At 34.9% G+C, this 17,448-nt stretch overlaps 1 protein-coding gene across 1 annotated transcript in view; it reads left to right on the top strand.

The window, feature by feature from the left end:
• Positions 1–17,448, top strand: part of LOC112177922 — a gene marked incomplete at its 3' end in the record, with an annotated part of 128,197 nt that overhangs the window by 46,583 nt on the left and 64,166 nt on the right. The window contains exon 6 of the mRNA XM_024316159.1: positions 4,942–5,607. Within this exon, the coding sequence (XP_024171927.1) occupies positions 4,942–5,607 (666 nt within the window). The remainder of the gene's footprint in view (positions 1–4,941; positions 5,608–17,448) is intronic.

The raw sequence follows: 17,448 nt of genomic DNA, 5'->3' as shown, positions 1-17,448 counted from the left end.
TCGATGTGCAATGGGACTGAAACAGCTACCCTTCTCAAGACTATGTTTAATCCAATATACCTTAGTGAATCACATTATTTTCATTTGTTACAAATATCATTGATTTCAAATTAAATTCCAAGCGGTAAATCAAGTGGACGTGCGGCCCAAGTATAGTCGTCTAGACACAAAGTCCCTCCTACATCTTTTGGGCAACCTTACTGAAATGGCCAGGTAGGGGAGGACGAACACGAGAGACAAAATCCATTTTGGCATGAGCTAAGCCCATTTGTAAGCACTTCTGGATTCAAAAACCGTCATGATCGTTGTCCCCTTCCTAGACACCATCCCACATAGGCTATACTTACTTGGATGAAAAAGGTCCTAAGTGTGAAGACAGTTCAATGAATGTTAATAAAGGCCGCCCTCAACCTTAAGGGACCTGAACTAGGTACCAATAAGGGGTTTAGGCCAATATTAATAAACACGACTTCACCTATTCCTCTTTAATTTACAACTCACAATTAAAATTCGTATTCAATAATATAAATAACAACCTAAGTAATTAATTAACAATTAAGAGAATTACAAACAATTAACAAGTAAATTTTTTTTTTTTTTTCGAAGACAAATATAAACAAAACAAATATTCACATATTTAACAAGTGATTTTTCAATCCCCGGCAACGGCGCCAAAAATTGATGTCGCCTGAAAGCAAGCGCATAATTTAACCCTAAAAATATCATAGTAGTATAAGCAAGTAGGGATCGTTCTATTCCGGGGATTGAGGGTACACCTGTCATTGTCAAACAATTAAACAATTAAAATTAAAACAAAGTATAATATTCACAACTATAAACATTGTACACGAAAAAGGGGGATTTTGTTTTTGGTTTTTTTGAAAATAAAACTAAGTTAACAAAACAATTAAAATGCAAAAACATAAAAATACAAATGGAATGAGAGAACAAAGATCAAAATCGAAACATATGATTAAAATTGACTCAAACCCTAATATTTGTTCATCTAAGTCATGAGAAAGGAGTTGATCATGTGAAACGTTAAAAGCAAACAATTTCCCATTTTTTACTTTTCAATGCTAATTAATCTAAGTGAAAGCACAAAGACTAATCCTATCAAACATGCATTCAAGCCCTAGAAAGCTAGTCAATCATAACATGTTCAACGCATTACACATAGAGAAAGGCTATCAACTCAAGTGTACAACTTAGTATGGAAAAGTCCACCTAATTGCAATTCTCTTTAATTAAATTCGATCTTTGTACAAAACCTTTACTACTTTGATTCAAGTTTACACAAAACGAAAAGTCGATTTCATATTCTTAAACCTAGCAACAATCATGCATAAATCCTATAAGTGTCGACCCAAATAAGATTAATACACAAAGGATATCTATAACGCAAATTTAATTAAACAAACCCACATAAGCAACTCTTGAAGAACAATAATATGAATCTGAAAATTCTCAATTAATCATAAAAATTCCAGAAATTAATATTTGTTCATACATATATGTCAACTAGAACAAAACCAACGAAATCAAAGCAAAGGTTACAAAGGAGAATCGGATTACACCGTGAGATGGAGATGGTGATGAACAATTGATGTGGTGGTCTCTTGAATCTCGACAGCAAGCTTCAAGGATGGTGATGGAGGATGATGCTCATGGCAATTCTTCTTCTCCCTTGGCCTTGCTTGAACTCGTGGCTTGCTCTAGAGGGTGGAGGAACTCACGGCTATGCTAGAGAGATTTTCTGATTTTTTTCTAAAGTGTAAAACACAAAGGAGGGGAGCCCTTGACGTTGAGAAAAGGGGAGAATATATAGGGGACGGCCTCCTTGCTCTCCAAGCCGTGTAAAACTCATGGAATTAATCTGAAAATTCCACATAATTTCCTCCAATAATATCTTGCCAAATCAGCCCTATGAGGTGGTTCAACCAATCACAAAATTCCATTTAATTCCCTAATAATCTTGGCCGAAATTCCCTTGATAATATTCTGATTTTATACTTTAAATTCGGCCAAAATTCCTTTAGGGAATATAGGAATGTATCTAGACTTCTTTTGAGCTTTTCTTGGTCTCCACCTTTTTCTCTTTCCTTTTATTTCTCCCTTGAATTTCTCTTGGCGTCAATCACCCTAGGGTTTCTTGATTTTCACGTTGATTACCTCTTTATCTCTCTCCCTTTGCACGGCAAACACATAAAATTACTCCTCCAAGAATATTTTCTTTCCATAAAAATAGCCCTAGAAAATCTCCACCGAAATCTTCTTTTAATTTCTGATTTTCACGCCAACTTCCTTGTTTATCTCTTAGGATTTTACGGCAACAACTCCCTAGGGTTTACTCTTTGCGTCACAAACCCTAATTCCATGGGCTTTTATGGGCCTTTAATCCAATTGCCGAAAATCCACTTCATTCTTGAGAGTTTTTGGGCCTCCATGCGCCACCTTTATGCCATGTCATCATCTAGAGTCTTCAAGAAGCTTCTCTCATGCCCTGTCATTTCATTAATTCGATCTCCATTCTTGGTTGGCTTAAGAGTCTTGTTTTGGCAAGCTTTCCTTTTCTGGACAGGGTTTCCTAGTTGGACCAGGAAAGCTTCATTTCTTCATTTCTGCTCATTTGTGCTTCCCTTTGTACTTCATCTTGTCTCCCTCCAACGTTGGCTAGCTTCTCTCTCCATTTGTGAGTTCATTTCTACTTTTTAGCTCGGAAGTCCTGAAAATAGAAACTAATAAGAAAAATAGAAACTTTCCTAAAATGAAAAATGGCAACTTTCCTAAACTGAAAATGGAAACTTCCTAAAAATGAAAAATAGAAACTACAAAATAGAAACTTTCTACAAATAGGAACTTTCCCAATCAAAGAATGAAAACTTTCCTAAACAGGGTTTTACTAAGGAAATAACGCAAGAAATGTAGGAAAAAGCAAGTAAAACGTCGCATTAAAATGCTCCTATCACCACTCATCACCATTGTTACACCCAAGTCCTACTGATTTATATGTGGATTATATGCTTCAATTAACTCTCGAATATCTAAATATTGATTCTTGATTAAGTGCTAATTTTGATGCCATGAGAGTAAGGATTTATTAGACTGATTTTAAGGGCAATATAGTCTTTGTGTGTCATTTGTGTAGAGTCTGGTAGTGAATTGTTTATTTTGTTTGAGTGTTTTGTTTTGATTTTGCTAAGGGACTCGCAAAAGCTAAGTGTGGGGGAATTTGATAGGAGCACAAAGTGTGACGTTTTTAATATGTATTTTTCCTCATTTGGCTAAGTTATTCTCTTAAAAATTAATAATTATATTATAGTTTGTGTTTTTAGCTACTTCATGGTCGAAAATGGTGAAAATAGGTAAAAAAGAGCAGGAATGAGCATAAATTAAGGACAAGTCATTTTAGAAACTTTCCTCTTTCATTTTAGGAAATATTTCCTATTTTGTTTTAGGAAACTTTCTTCATTTGAACTTTTCTATTTCTGATTTTCCTATTTTAATGAGAGTCCATCCCATTAGAAACTCTTGAGTGATGAAATCAAGAAAAAATTGAAGGATTAATCAGGAAGAATTCGAGGAGTTAAATGGATTGTTGTTAATCAATATTCATTCCTAATTATCTTATTTCTTATTGATTATAAACTCTAATTAAATTCTGATTTTTCTTGATTGTAGGAGTTTATTGTGTGCACAATTCTTGGAAGAAATTAGTGCAAATCAAAGGAGAAGAATAAGGGATGTATCTGGTCGCTATTCAAGGCATATACAATGAGCTATAAAGAGGAAAAGGAATCAGAAAATTCATGACTTTGTCAAGAGAAAATCAAGCAAATTTGGAGGAGAAATCACCTCAAGATGATTGGCCATGATTGCATCACAAGAGATGAGAATTCCACTATAAATAGCAGCCATTCTCTACTCCAAAATCATCACTTCCTGACCAAGATCACTTCCTAGCTTATCAGTTCCTAGCCAAAAATTATTCCATAGCTCTGCCCAATTCACTCCTCAAACCTCCATCACCTACAAGATCGTGACCATCATCCTTCCATCAATCTACTAGTTCTTAGGCGCTGAGTCAAGGACGCTCCACCACCATAGCAGAGACGAGTTCATCACCTTGTTGCTAAGCCGCTGAGGAAAGCTTCAAAAGTGTAACTATGACTGTACTTATAATTATTGTTTCGGTTTTGTGTGTTTGGATTTGTGAGTTGTGTAATTGGAGACATGAGATTTTCAGAATATTTTTATTAATATTTTTGAGATTTTCAGTTTATTATTGAGTTAATTTCGAGAATTCTTTGATGATGCATGTTATAATCTTGTGCCCTTTTAGGTGTTTAGGTAATTTTCAGAGTTAGGTTAATAAATTTGCATGCTAGAATCACGCTGAGTATTCATGTGTGTTTGCTTAATTTGCCAAGAGTAATTATTATTTGTTAAGACGCTGAGTTAAACAAGTAGTAATTAGTTCTAAAGAGTGGTAAAAATCATGCTTTAATGATTAAACGATTCTGGAAATTACGTGTTAATTGTTATGAGTAATGGTTAATTTGCACGTGTGAGCTGATTCAAAGAACGGATCATATAAATGGATTGGACCGTGACAGCTTTTCATTTGGGCTCTTATCTAGCATTTAAGATGGGCACGCTTTAGTAGCATGTTGAAATGAATTTTCTGTTTTTATACTTAATAATTTTCAGAGTGGTAGTGGTCTAGGTTAGGGAAGTCGATCATTGTAAATAGTTTTATTTGTTTGTTTTTATTTTAAGTAGATTAGAACCAAATTTCAAAACCCCCCGTTTTTATTCTTTTATTTGTTAATTGACCTTTTAGTGTAGGTGTACCCTACAATCCCCGGACTGAACGATCTCTGCTTATCCTATACTGACAACTACATTCTGCAGGGTTAAATTGTGAGGCTATTTCAGCAGCATCATGATGTCTGGGGTATAGATTTTATGGGACCTTTTCCTTCATCTTTTGGATTTCTCTATATCTTGCTTGCTGTGGATTATGTTTCGAAATGGGTGGAGGCCAAGGCCACTCGAACTAATGACTCTAAGGTTGTTGCAGATTTTATAAAGTCTAACATCTTTAGCAGGTTTGGAATGCCTAGAGTTCTCATTAGTGATGGTGGCTCCCACTTTTGCAATCAGACGATTGAGGCTCTCTTAAAGAAATATGATGTGACACACAAGGTTTCTACACCTTATCATCCCCAAACAAGTGTGCAAGCTGAGGTCTCAAATCATGAAATCAAGGGGATATTGGAGAAAACTGTGAATCCTACCAGGAAGGATTGGTCCTTGCGTTTGGAGGATGCTTTGTGGGCCTATAGAACTGCGTATAAAACTCCCATAGGTATGTCACCATATCGAATTGTCTATGGCAAACCTTGCCATTTACCTGTGGAGTTAGAGCACAAAGCTTGGTGGGCTGTGAAGCAGTTTAACATGAATCTAGATGAGGCTGGGCTACATAGGAAGTTGCAATTGCAAGAGTTAGAGGAGATTAGGAATGATGCTTTCGAAAGTGCCAAGATTTACAAAGAAAAGTCTAAGGCATTCCATGATAAGATGATTCGTAGGAAGACTTTTGTCGTGGGACAGAAAGTTCTTTTATTCCATTCTCGTCTTAAACTCTTCCCAGGTAAACTTCGTTCTCGTTGGATTGGACCATTCATTATTACTAATGTGTTTCCTCATGGAGCTGTGCAGATAAAGAGTGAACAAATAGGTAACGAGTTCAAAGTGAATGGCCATCGCCTAAAGCCTTACTATGAGGCGTTTGTGGAACATGAAGTGGAGGATGTACCCCTCCACACCGCTCCACAACCTGAGGATTAAATGAAGGTACAAGTCTAGGCTGAAAGACTATAAACATTAAGCGCTGCTTGGGAGGCAACCTAATTCAGACGTAGCTGTGGAGGAGTCTGCACACGCAGATTTGATTTCTCCTTCCCTATTTCTCTTTCTCTTCATGTTTTCTTTTTGAATTTAGTAGGTCTTTTCGTGAATTTCTACCCTATATGCTTAAGTGTTTCATTGCATTCTTATGATTGATTACATTGAGGACAATGCAATATTGAAGTGTGGGGGAAGGGATTTATACTTTCTTGAGTCATATATATATTGAAAAAATACAAAAAAAATCGAAAAAATGTCAAAAATAACAAAAATTTTCGTTTCTTTATTGAGTCTTTGAGTCATGTTTTGGGTGAAATAATTTCTTCATCGTAGGTGCATCTATTAAGGTGTGATGTCTAAGTCTGGTTTGGATACGAGAAGTGCTAGCAAAGGGTCTCGTCCCCTGCTAAACAAGTGAGCCGAGCTCCGCCAAAATCGTTCCCTTCCTTACCTGGTCACATCCCAAAGGAGTTACCGAAAGGAGAAAGGAAATAACCCTAGTCCCTAGTTGGCGTTAATTGAGTCCTTGTCTTTTGTCATTTTTGAGTCTTAGGATGCCCTTTCAACTGTCTAGGATGATTCTATATCTCTGAAATTATGGCTAAAAGAGGATCACAAGATTGAGATAACTTTAAAATGGTATTCTTTGGTTAATTGAGATATATGAAAAATATGTGCCTTGTAGTGGATATGGATTTCGTGACTTTGGTACAGAATATGAGCATGTTAGGATGAGTTTTGATTCATACAAACCCATGTGAGATAATTGAGCCATGTCCCTTTTTCTTGGAGTGAAATGAAAAATATATATTCTTATTTTCTTGGCAATATTTTGATGATCTCATTATTCTTCAATTGATTGATTGCTTGCCATAGATTAAGTTTGATGGACTAGAGAATGCTAGAATTCACTCTTGTGTTTGTTGAGACGTTTTATCAATAAATGGCCCTGATTCTAGAAAGGATAGAGGCACCCTAGGAACTACCACCATTGCCATATAAACTTGTGACCCTATTTGTGCCCGTCGTGGGACTCCCTTAGATAAACCCCTTTGAGCCTACGTTAAGCCTTTTCTTTCATCACCCTTAAAATCTTTACCCTGAACCTTAGTATAGCTATAACCCTACCCTTTATTCTAAGAACTTAGTGGAAATAAATTGAGACTTTACTTGAAGATTTTTGGCGTCAATACTAAGAGATGAGAAGAGGTGAAAGTTCAAGTGTGGGGGTAGACTTGTCCATAAGAGAAAAATACATGAAAAAGCCGAGAAAAAGAAAAAGAAAAATGAAAGTATGTGTACGGCTAAAAAGAAAAAGAAAAGAAAGAAATTTCCATGGATTTTAGTCCCCCATACTTGGTGAGTTTGGAGTTTACTTTAAATTGAAGGCCCATTACAGAAAAATTTTGCCTTTGTCCAACTCATTAGAGATCAAAGGAAGTTTAAAGTGAAGTTTGGGCCCAACATGAAGACATTAGGCCCCTTTATAACGCCCCCATGGGATAGTGACGTTTTTGCATACTTGGTGGATGTCTAGAAGTCTCTCTACATGTACATGAGCTCTACTAGGTTTTTAGGACACTTTGTTAAATTCCTTACCCTTCATTTCTTTAAAATCTTGAGCCATGGCCCCATTACAACCCTTGATAAGACCTTCTTGATCCTTAAGATGGGACAGCCCTTGATGTGGAGATGAGTTACAAGAGTTGAACCTATGGTTTGGGTCCATCTGTGCAAGTAGTTGATATCTTTCATGAGATCTTTAAAAGAAAAATTTATACATGTGCTTTCGTTCTTACATTATGTGATATACTTGCTATCTTTCACATATACTTGAGTGTATAAGCTTTTAAGCATTGCCTTGATCTGAGAGAAGAAAGAGTGGATATACCTTGTAAGGAATTGAATCATACTTGTTTGAAACATGCTTAACAGAAACCATCACCATTGTTCCAACCAAGTCCTACTTGTGTATATGTAACTTATGTGTTTTAATTAACTCTCGAATGCCTAAACATTAACTCTTGGTGAAGTGCTAATCTTGGTGTTGTGAAAGTAAGAGATTGCTGAGACAAAAAGTTAAAGGGCAATAGAGTCTGTTATATGTCGAGTCTTTAAGTTTTCGTTGAGTCGTAGTCGTGTCTGTGTTGTGATTTTGCTAAGGGACTAGCAAAAGCTAAGTGTGGGGGAATTTGATAGGAGCATTTTAATGCGACGTTTTAACTGCATTTCCCTACATTTTTCTGCGCCATTTCCTTGAAAAATCCCTGTTTGGGAAAGTTTCCATTCTTTGATTGGGAAAGTTCCTTATTGTAGAAAGTTTCCATTTTTGTAGTTTTCATTTCTCATTTTTGGCAAGTTTCTATTTTTCATTTTTAGAAAGTTTCTATTTTTCAATTTTAGTAAGTTTCTATTTTCATTTCTAGAAAGTTTCTATTTTCAGTATAGTTTCTATTTTCAGGATCTACGAGCTAAAAAGTGGAAATGAACTCACGAATGGAAAGAGGAGCTTGCGAACATTAAGACGAACAAATATGAGTCGAATTGGGCCACACAATTGAGCAGAAATGAAGAAATAAGCTTTCCTGTTCCAACCAGGAAACCCTGCGAAATGGAGGAAGGCTTCCCAAGCAAGTTTTCAATGCAACCATGAAAAAGAAATGGAAAAATAATGTGTCTAGACGTTGGAGGAAGACAAGGCTTGAAGATGAAGCAACGAGGCCCAAGAACTCTGTGGATTTGAGTTGGATTTTCGGCAAAATGGATCAAGGCCCATGAAAGCCCATGAAATTAGGGTTTGTGACGCAAGGATGAAACCCTAGAGATGCTTTGCTGTGAAAACCAAGGGGAGGAGAGAAAAGTGGCGTGAAAAATCAAGAAGAAATAAAAGATTACGCAAGAGATTTTCTAGGGTGGAATTTAAGGAAAGAAATCAAGAAAAGGACCAAATGGCGTCTAGATTCATTCCTTGAAACCCTAACGATATCTTGGCCGAATTGCAAGAAGATAATCAGAAAATATTCAAGGAATTTCGGCAAGAATATATTAGGGAATCATCTTGGAGTTTTGTGATTGGTTGGATGACACACTAGGGCTTACTTGGCAATTTCTCATTGGTGGAAGGCATGTGGAATTATTAAATTAATTCCTTGGGAAATAAAACAGAAAATCACGGCTTGGAGGCCAAGTCTTGCCGTTCCATATATATACTACACCCTAGACATCTCAAATACATACCTTACAATTCAGAAAATTCTCTCCTGATACGAGCAAAAGCAATCGCCAATTTAAACCCTGAAAAATGTAGTTGTTAGTATAGAATAAGCAGGGATCGTTCAAGCCGGGGATTGAGGGTACTTATATGTGAGACAAAATTAAAGAAAAGAATATACAAGTTACACAAAAATAATAAAAACCATTTACAAGTTCACACAAACGTTAGAAGAACAAGAAAGAAAGAATTAGATAGACATACATTATTCACACGAAATTAGAGAACAAAGAATGAAGAAACTACAAAATATACAAGTATATATATACATAGATTTCGAAAGGAACAAAGAATTTGAGTTAGAAAAGGTTTTGGAAATCCTACTCCTATTAGAATACATTTTACAAGTCATAGTTATATTAAAAATCCATATACAACAATGATTACTAGTTATATACTAATTAGTATTACTTAATTATTAAGAAAACAAATTATTGACCAAGTCAAACAAGAAATACTAAGTCAAAACTAACTCTAACTATTTTTCCTATAAAACACCAAAGAATCCCTAAAATTTAGGAACTCCTAAAAAACACAAAACAAATCCCTAAAAACCACCAAATTAATTCCTAGAAAACACTAACACATATTTACTATTCACGGACTCACTATTCACGAATTTTAAAAACATTTATTTTTTTTTATTTTTTTTGTTTTATTTATCTAAGTTAACATGCTACCTAAAAATTCTAAGTTAATTTTATTTACTTACACAAACAAGAAAAAGTAAAGATAGGGGGGTTTTTGAAGATTGAAATCATAAATTTTCAGAAAACAAATAAAAGATTAAAATCGTTTCTATACAAAGGTGGGAAAAGAAGAATTTTTGGAAAACAATTCATCAAGAACCATTCAAGATCAATATTTTCATGCATCCATTAATCTTTATTAGTTACCATGGAAAGCTATCAACCAAGAACACAAAGATCCAAGCAACCATTGTCCCCTTTTAACTTTCTTTCTTAAGTCAAATCGAAATAGCAAAGCACCAAATCAATTTTATTTTGAAAAGTTCGATATCACATACTCAAAGCAACTGTGTTGAAAAATCCCGTTTTCAAATCATTAAGTTCAAGAAAGAATCAATAAACATGCAAATTTAAGCGTGTCAAAACTTATCATCACATGCATAATCTGATTTTCGACTCAAAGCAAGCCTTTACTACTTATTTGAATTAGGTTTCACCAAGCATCAAACCTAATTACTAGCAAGTTAGATGCAATTCATTCTATTTGTTTGTCAGACCAAGCAAATCGTTAACATGTACTGAAGCACCAAAAATCAGATTATCATTCCATATTCGGCAATTAATCAACACAAAAGACACACAACCACATCAAACATAGAAAAGAACATCAAAATTGCATCCAAAAATCAGTTTGTCACATCATAGTTTTGGTTCACATAACAGAAATTCCAAAGCAGAAATTCTAACTACAAGAAAGCCAAAACCGTGAAAACTCATGAGAAGATGATGGTATGAACAACCCTTAGTCACGTCCCAAGGTCCAAAGCAGCTCCAAGGTGTCGCACAAGTGTTGATCATGGCTAGGAAGGTGGATGGTTACGGCTTTGCTCCTTGAAGATTGCGAAAACCTGAAAACTAGAGAGAACAAGTGAGAATATGAAATTGTGGAGAAAATTGTTCACCTTGAAACGTCTAAAACACAAGGTATTTATAGGAGGACGTCCCAAGGCTCTCCCAATCCGTTTCTACTTGGTTTCTCCTAGTTTGTGTTGATTTAGGACTTCTTTCTCACAAAACAGATTTCCGGCAGGATTGACCTCAGTCTACTAAAACTTCCATAACTTCTTCTAGAAAATAGATATCGACAAGCTGTAAAAAGTTCTGGAAACTAGACATCTGTAGCTTTCTAACCATATAAAGATCATAATTTTCTGAGCTCTGAGATATTTTTGACACTCCGTTGAAGTTGACTGATCTGCACAGGCAGATTTCCGAATCTGAAACGGATTTGACTTTAAAGCATAACTTGTGTCCAATTAGGATTTCTTTGCCATCACATGCCTCTCACATGTCTTCCACGCCTATTCTGAAGTAGAAACATCAAGGACCTTCAAGAATCCTTAAGAGTCTCACGAAATTCCAATCCTTACTCAACAGGAAGTCCAAATTCCCCATTGATTTGTAATTCAAATCTCTTGTTGCTTCCTCTTCCATGTGCACGGCATATGACCTTCTTGAGTCTTCTAGAGGCTTCATGATCGTTCCATAGCTCTCCTAGTATGAGAAGAACTCCACATGCAAGTAGGTTTCCTAGTTGAATACAAACTTCTTTTATGCGATTCTTCTACACTCTTGCGGAACTTTCTCGAGTAATCCTTATTCAACAGGGACTCCTTGTCACACTAGGATTCCTTATCTGAGTAGAATTGGGTTTCCCTGTTCAAGTAGTACTTCTAATTTCCGCGACTTAAGAGTTTGAATCCAAGTCAGCTTCTGATTCCTACTCCAACTAGGATTCCTTTTCCTAGTCAAACTAGGAGAACTTCCATTTCTTCATTTCTTCTTATTTCTGCGCCACTTGTGCATTCCTTAGCCATTTTTGGACTTTGAGACAACATTTTCACCTGAAAAACACTAACTAAGTTAAATTGATCAAGATAAAGGAAATAACTTAGCAAAATATAGGGTTTAAACATTATAAACGTCGCATTTTATGCTCCTATCATCTCCACGCGCGAAAGCTCTCTCCATTCTCTAGTTCAACCTTTGGCATTTTCAAGCAAGGAAGGAAGAAGCAAGACCAAGCCGTGAGCATCTCCACCATTCCACCTTGAAGCCGTGCACTTTGAAGCTTGCTTTCAAGTTTCATTGTTTCATCATTCAAGTTATTCATCCACCTCTCCATTCACGGTGTAATTCAACCTTCTTTCTTGTAATCACTTTTGATTCTCCTTGTTTGATTTTGTTAAAGATTGTTCTAGTTAACGTTTATGTTTGAACAAGGTTTATAATCTGAAATTTTATGATTGAATAAAGGATTTCGAAAACTATGTTGTGATTCCAAAGTTGCTTATGTGTGATTGTTCGATTGAATTTGCTTTATTGATATCTCTTGTATGTTAATCTTAATTGGTTCGAAACTTTTAGGGTTTATGTATGAGTGGTGCTAGATTTAAGAACATGATTCAACTTTTTGTGTTATGAACTTAAATCGAAAGTAGTAAAGGTTTTGGACAAAAATCGAATTCAATTGAAAATGATTGCAATTAGGTGAACTTATTCATACTAAGTTGTACACTTGAGTTGATAGCCTTTCTATGTGTCTATTGCGTTGAATATGTATGATTGACTAGCTTTCTAGGGTTTGATTACATGTTTGATAGGATTAATCTTTGTGCTTTCACTTAGGTTAATTAGCGTTGAAAGTAAAATATGGGAAATCGTTTGCTTTCTAATGTTTCACATGATCAACTCCTTTCACATGACTTTGAAGAACAATGTAGGGTTCATTCGAATTCAATTATAGACTTGGTTTTAATCTTTGTTTCTTACATTTCATTCTTGTATTTGTGTTTTTGTTTATACTTAGTTTTGATTCTTGTTTTTAATTTTCGAAAACCAAAAACCTAAATCCCCCCTAAATTCGTGAATAGTGTTTATGTGTGAATATTATACTTTGTTTTTATTTTAATTGTTTAATTTGTCTTACATTGACAGGTGTACCCTCAATCCCCGGAATAGAACGATCCCTACTTGCTTATACTACTAATGATATTTCTAGGGTTAAATTATATGCTTGCTTTGAGCGTATTACCCATAGCTTCATGCAGCATTTCAAACATATCATCTTGGACATTTAAATCAACTTCAGTTTCAATTTCAGAGTTGGCATGGTTAGTAGCAACTGGAGGTTCTCCATGGTAAATCCAATTCGTATATTTTCTCAAGAACCCATTATGTTTGAGATGTTTTCGCACAGTTTCTTTGGGCAAATAAATGGGCCGATTGCAACATTTTCTACATGGATAGCTTATTTGTTCACTTTCATTCTTATTGGTGTATGCAAACTTCGAAAAGTCTTCATAACCATCAATAACCCTCTTTGACCATCTGTTGCCTAAGTTTATCCAACTCTTACCCATTGTGAGATGCAAGTTTTCTAGATCAATCAAACAAAACATTGAGTCAAGATTATGTATGTCAAAGGCTAAAGGTTTATCAAAGCTACATGTTTGTGTTAATTGAGTTTTCCATTTGTTAGAAGTTTGTCTTGGTTTCATTAAGCTACATCAGAATATGTATGTCTTGTGCAAGTTATATTTTAAATAAATTATATAATGTTATTTTATTTAAAATAAACAAGTGGAGACTCTAAAAGACTAATGTATATCAAAAATAAAAAATAAAAAAAATCACAGCCATAACATTGCCACAAACAAACTTAGTACTTCTTCCAAAATAAATGAAAACAACAGAAATATAAAAATGGGGAAGAAGTACTAACCCGGTAATATCAAGCTCTTGGCTTTGGATTTCCAAATTAACTTCAAATCCGTCACTGCTGACTTGAAGATGAGCAGCCTTTTCAAATAATTGATGGTGTTCTCTGCAGTAGAAACTAAAATATGAGTGTTTCTTGTGATTAGAGAAGCACAATGAACAAAAAGCTACTGCCGATACAATTAAACTGGACCTATTGATTAAAATCCAATAATGTAAAAATTTATCTATGAGATTGTTGAGGCAAACATAACAAAGAAGGAGTCATAGTACAACGATATAACCTACCGAATAGGAAACTTGAAAAGGTCCAGGTCTTGAAGTTAGAGATGGGAAGCGATTCCCAGTAATGGAAAAAGAAACCGATTTCAAACTAGAAACGCTGCTGCTGCGTGCCTATCAACATTGAACCACAAGAACTGAATGTCAGGTACAACATAAGACTATTGAATCAAATGAAATGTAACTAATTGAATCAAATGATAAAAGTCGCATTACAACGAAATTTGGCAGTTGTTTTGTTGGTTTGTGAAAAGATTACACATGAGACATCCAAAACTGAACAACTAAATGAATAGTTTTATGTTATACATGAAATGGAAGTATTCCAGAGAAAGCCCTGTCCTGCGTTCCATTTACTTGTGTCTAATAGTGAATACTCCATTTGACACCAAAAAAAAAAATTGAAGAAAAAAGCAAACTGATACAAATTACAGAAACCTATGAAGAGTTATACACCTCAGAAGCTAAGTCGCTTCAAACTTATTGAAAGCCTCAAATGAAATAAGATCAGCACAAATCAACCTGTGGAGCAACCCATATGAGTAATCAGGTATAATTTAGTAAACAAAAATGAAGAGTAATCCCTGACACTTTCTTTTCCTTTCTATTTTACTATTTTTCTTTTTGCTCTTCATCTTTTTTTTTTTAATTGCGTGTATCAAATGCAAGATCTATATGGATTCAAATTGAAATGTTAAACAATGAAGCATTGATCATATATAGAAATAATAAAACTTCATACTCTAAGCTAACAATCAGCCAAGTATCCCCAACCTAACGAAAGCGAGCAATCATCAGAACCAAATCGAGCCATAAACCCCATCCTAACTCCAATAAAATCTACAATTAATAGCAAAATAAACAATGAGTCAATGAACTTTGCTCTATAACTCCTTGGCTAATCATACGTTTGACTCGTATCGGCAAAATAATTTTAAAACTAGGTAAGCAGAGACATGCCTGATAGGAGCATTTTAATGCGACGTTTTAACTGTTATTTCCCTATATTTTCTGCGTTATTTCCTTAATAAAACTCTGTTTAGGAAAGTTTCCATTCTTCGAATGGGAAAGTTCCTAATTGTAGAAAGTTTCCGTTTTGTAATTTCTATTTTCTATTTTTAGAAAGTTTCCATTTTAGTTTAAGAAAGTTTCCATTTCTTATTTTAGAAAGCTTCTATTTTCAGGTTTTTGGATTAAATTTGCCGTGTAATAATTAAGGAAAAACAAGGTGACAACGTGGGAAATAAGGTGATTGATTGAGAATTTCACGTGGAATAAATCAAAGGAGATTTTCTTGGGAGATTTTTATGGAAAGAAATATTGTTGGAGGAGTAAATTGGTGTGATTGCCAACATGAAAATCAGAAATAATCAAGGAGATGACGCAAAGAGAGATTCAAGGGAGATATTTATGGAAGGAAAATATGTGTGCACCAAGGAAAAGCTAAAAAGGCGTCCAGATTCATCCCTAAATTCCCTAAAGGAATGTTGGCCAAAATTCATGAAGAAAATCAGAATAATTTCAAGGAAATTCGGCAATTAAATATTAGGGAGGTATTTTAGAGAATTATGATTGGTTGGAACACATCACAAGGCTTACTTGGCATTCTATGATTGGTTGGACCACATTACAAGCTTACTTGGCGAATTATCATTGGTTGAAGCTATGTGGAAAATTCTGATTGCTTTGTGAACCCTAGCCATGCTCCTATATAAAACTCCCCTTTCTCAACGTCAAGGTTCCTCTCCCCATACAATTTACACTTTAGAAAAAAATCAGAAAATCTTCTTAGCATAGCTGTGAGTTTCTCCATCCTCTAGTCATCTCCACGAGTTCAAGCAAGGCCAAGGGAGAAGAAGCATAGCCGTGAGCATCCATCATCCATCTCCAACCTTGAAGGTTGCTTTCGAGATTCAAGAGACCACCACATCAATCGTTCATCACCATCTCCATCTCACGGTGTAATCCGATTCTCCTTTGTAACCTTTGCTTTGAATTTCGTTGGTTATGAACTAGTTGACATATGTGTTTGAACAAATATTAATTTCTGGAATTTTTATGCTTAATTGAGAATTTTCAGATTCATATTATTGTGATTCGAGAGTTGCTTATGTGGGTTTGTTTAATTAAATTTGCGTTATAGATAACTTTTGTATTTTAATCTTATGTGGTTGCAAACACTTAGGGTTTCGATATAATTGGTGCTAGGTTTAAGAACATGAAATCGACTTTTCGTTTTGTGTAAACTTGAATCAAAGTAGTAAAGGTTTTGTACAAAGATCGAATTTAATTAACGAGGATTGCAATTAGGTGGACTTTTCCATACTAAGTTGTACACTTGAGTTGATAGCCTTTCTCTATGTGTAATGCGTTAAACATGACATGATTGACTAGCTTTCTAGGGTTTGATTGCATGTTTAATTGTAAGTTGTACATTGAATGGAATAGGTGAAGTCTCTTTTGTTAATATTGGCCTAAACCCCTTATTGGTGCCTAGTTCAGGTCCCTTAAGGTTGAGGGCGGCCTTTATTAACACTTGTTGAACTGTATTTACACTTATGAACTTTTTGATAGTAAGTATAGCCTATGTGGAATGGTGTCTAGGAAGGGGACAACGTTCATGACGGGTTTTTGAATCCAGAAGTGCTTACAAATGGGCCTAAACCACAATGTGGGAGTAGCTCATGCCAAAATGGATTTTTCCTCTCGTGTTCGTCCTCCCCTACCTGGCCATTTCAGTAAGGTTGCCCAAAGGATGAGAAAGGGAGTTTGTGTCTAGGCGACTATATTTGGGCCGCATGTTCACTTGATTTACCACTTGGAATTAGATTTGATATCAATAATATTTATGACAAAAGAAAATGTAACAAAATGTTGTGATACACTAAGGTAAAAAAAAAAAACATTTGTGTAAATATTTTTCATGTTTTTTTTTTACTCACTTGTGTACCTAACTTGTGTCGTATGTACAATGTACTTGTTAATTATACTTGTATTTTGTAATTCATAGTTACTTGTTTATATATTTTCTAAATCTTTGTTAATTATAGTTACTAACTTTTTAATTTCTATTCCGTCTGGCTGAAAGACGTTAAACTCAAGCGCTGCTTGGGAGGCAACCCAATTCAGAAGCAGCTGTGAAGGAGTCTTCAAATGCAGATTTGCTTTCTCCTTCCCTATTTCTTTTATTTTTCTATTTTTCTCTTTTGTTTTTGTTTTCGTAAATTTCTTTCCTATATGCTTAATTGTTTCATTGCATGCTTATGATTGATTACATTGAGGACAATGCAATATTTAAGTGTGGGGGAAGGGATTTATACTTTTGTTTTTTATTTTGAGTCATATATATTGGAAAATACAAAAAAAATTGAAAAATGTCAAAAAAAAAAAAAATTGTTTTCATTTGTTTTGTTTTTATTTTTGAGTCATAGGATGCCCTTTCAACTATCTAGGATGATTCTATATCTCCGAAATTATGGCTAAAAGAGGATCACAAGATTGAGATGATTT

The sequence above is a fragment of the Rosa chinensis genome, chromosome 7, assembly GCF_002994745.2.
Source record: "Rosa chinensis cultivar Old Blush chromosome 7, RchiOBHm-V2, whole genome shotgun sequence".
NCBI classification, from domain to species: domain Eukaryota; kingdom Viridiplantae; phylum Streptophyta; class Magnoliopsida; order Rosales; family Rosaceae; genus Rosa; species Rosa chinensis.
The sequence above is the reverse complement of the archived record's forward strand: the minus strand, read 5'-3'. Positions and strand labels throughout refer to the sequence as shown.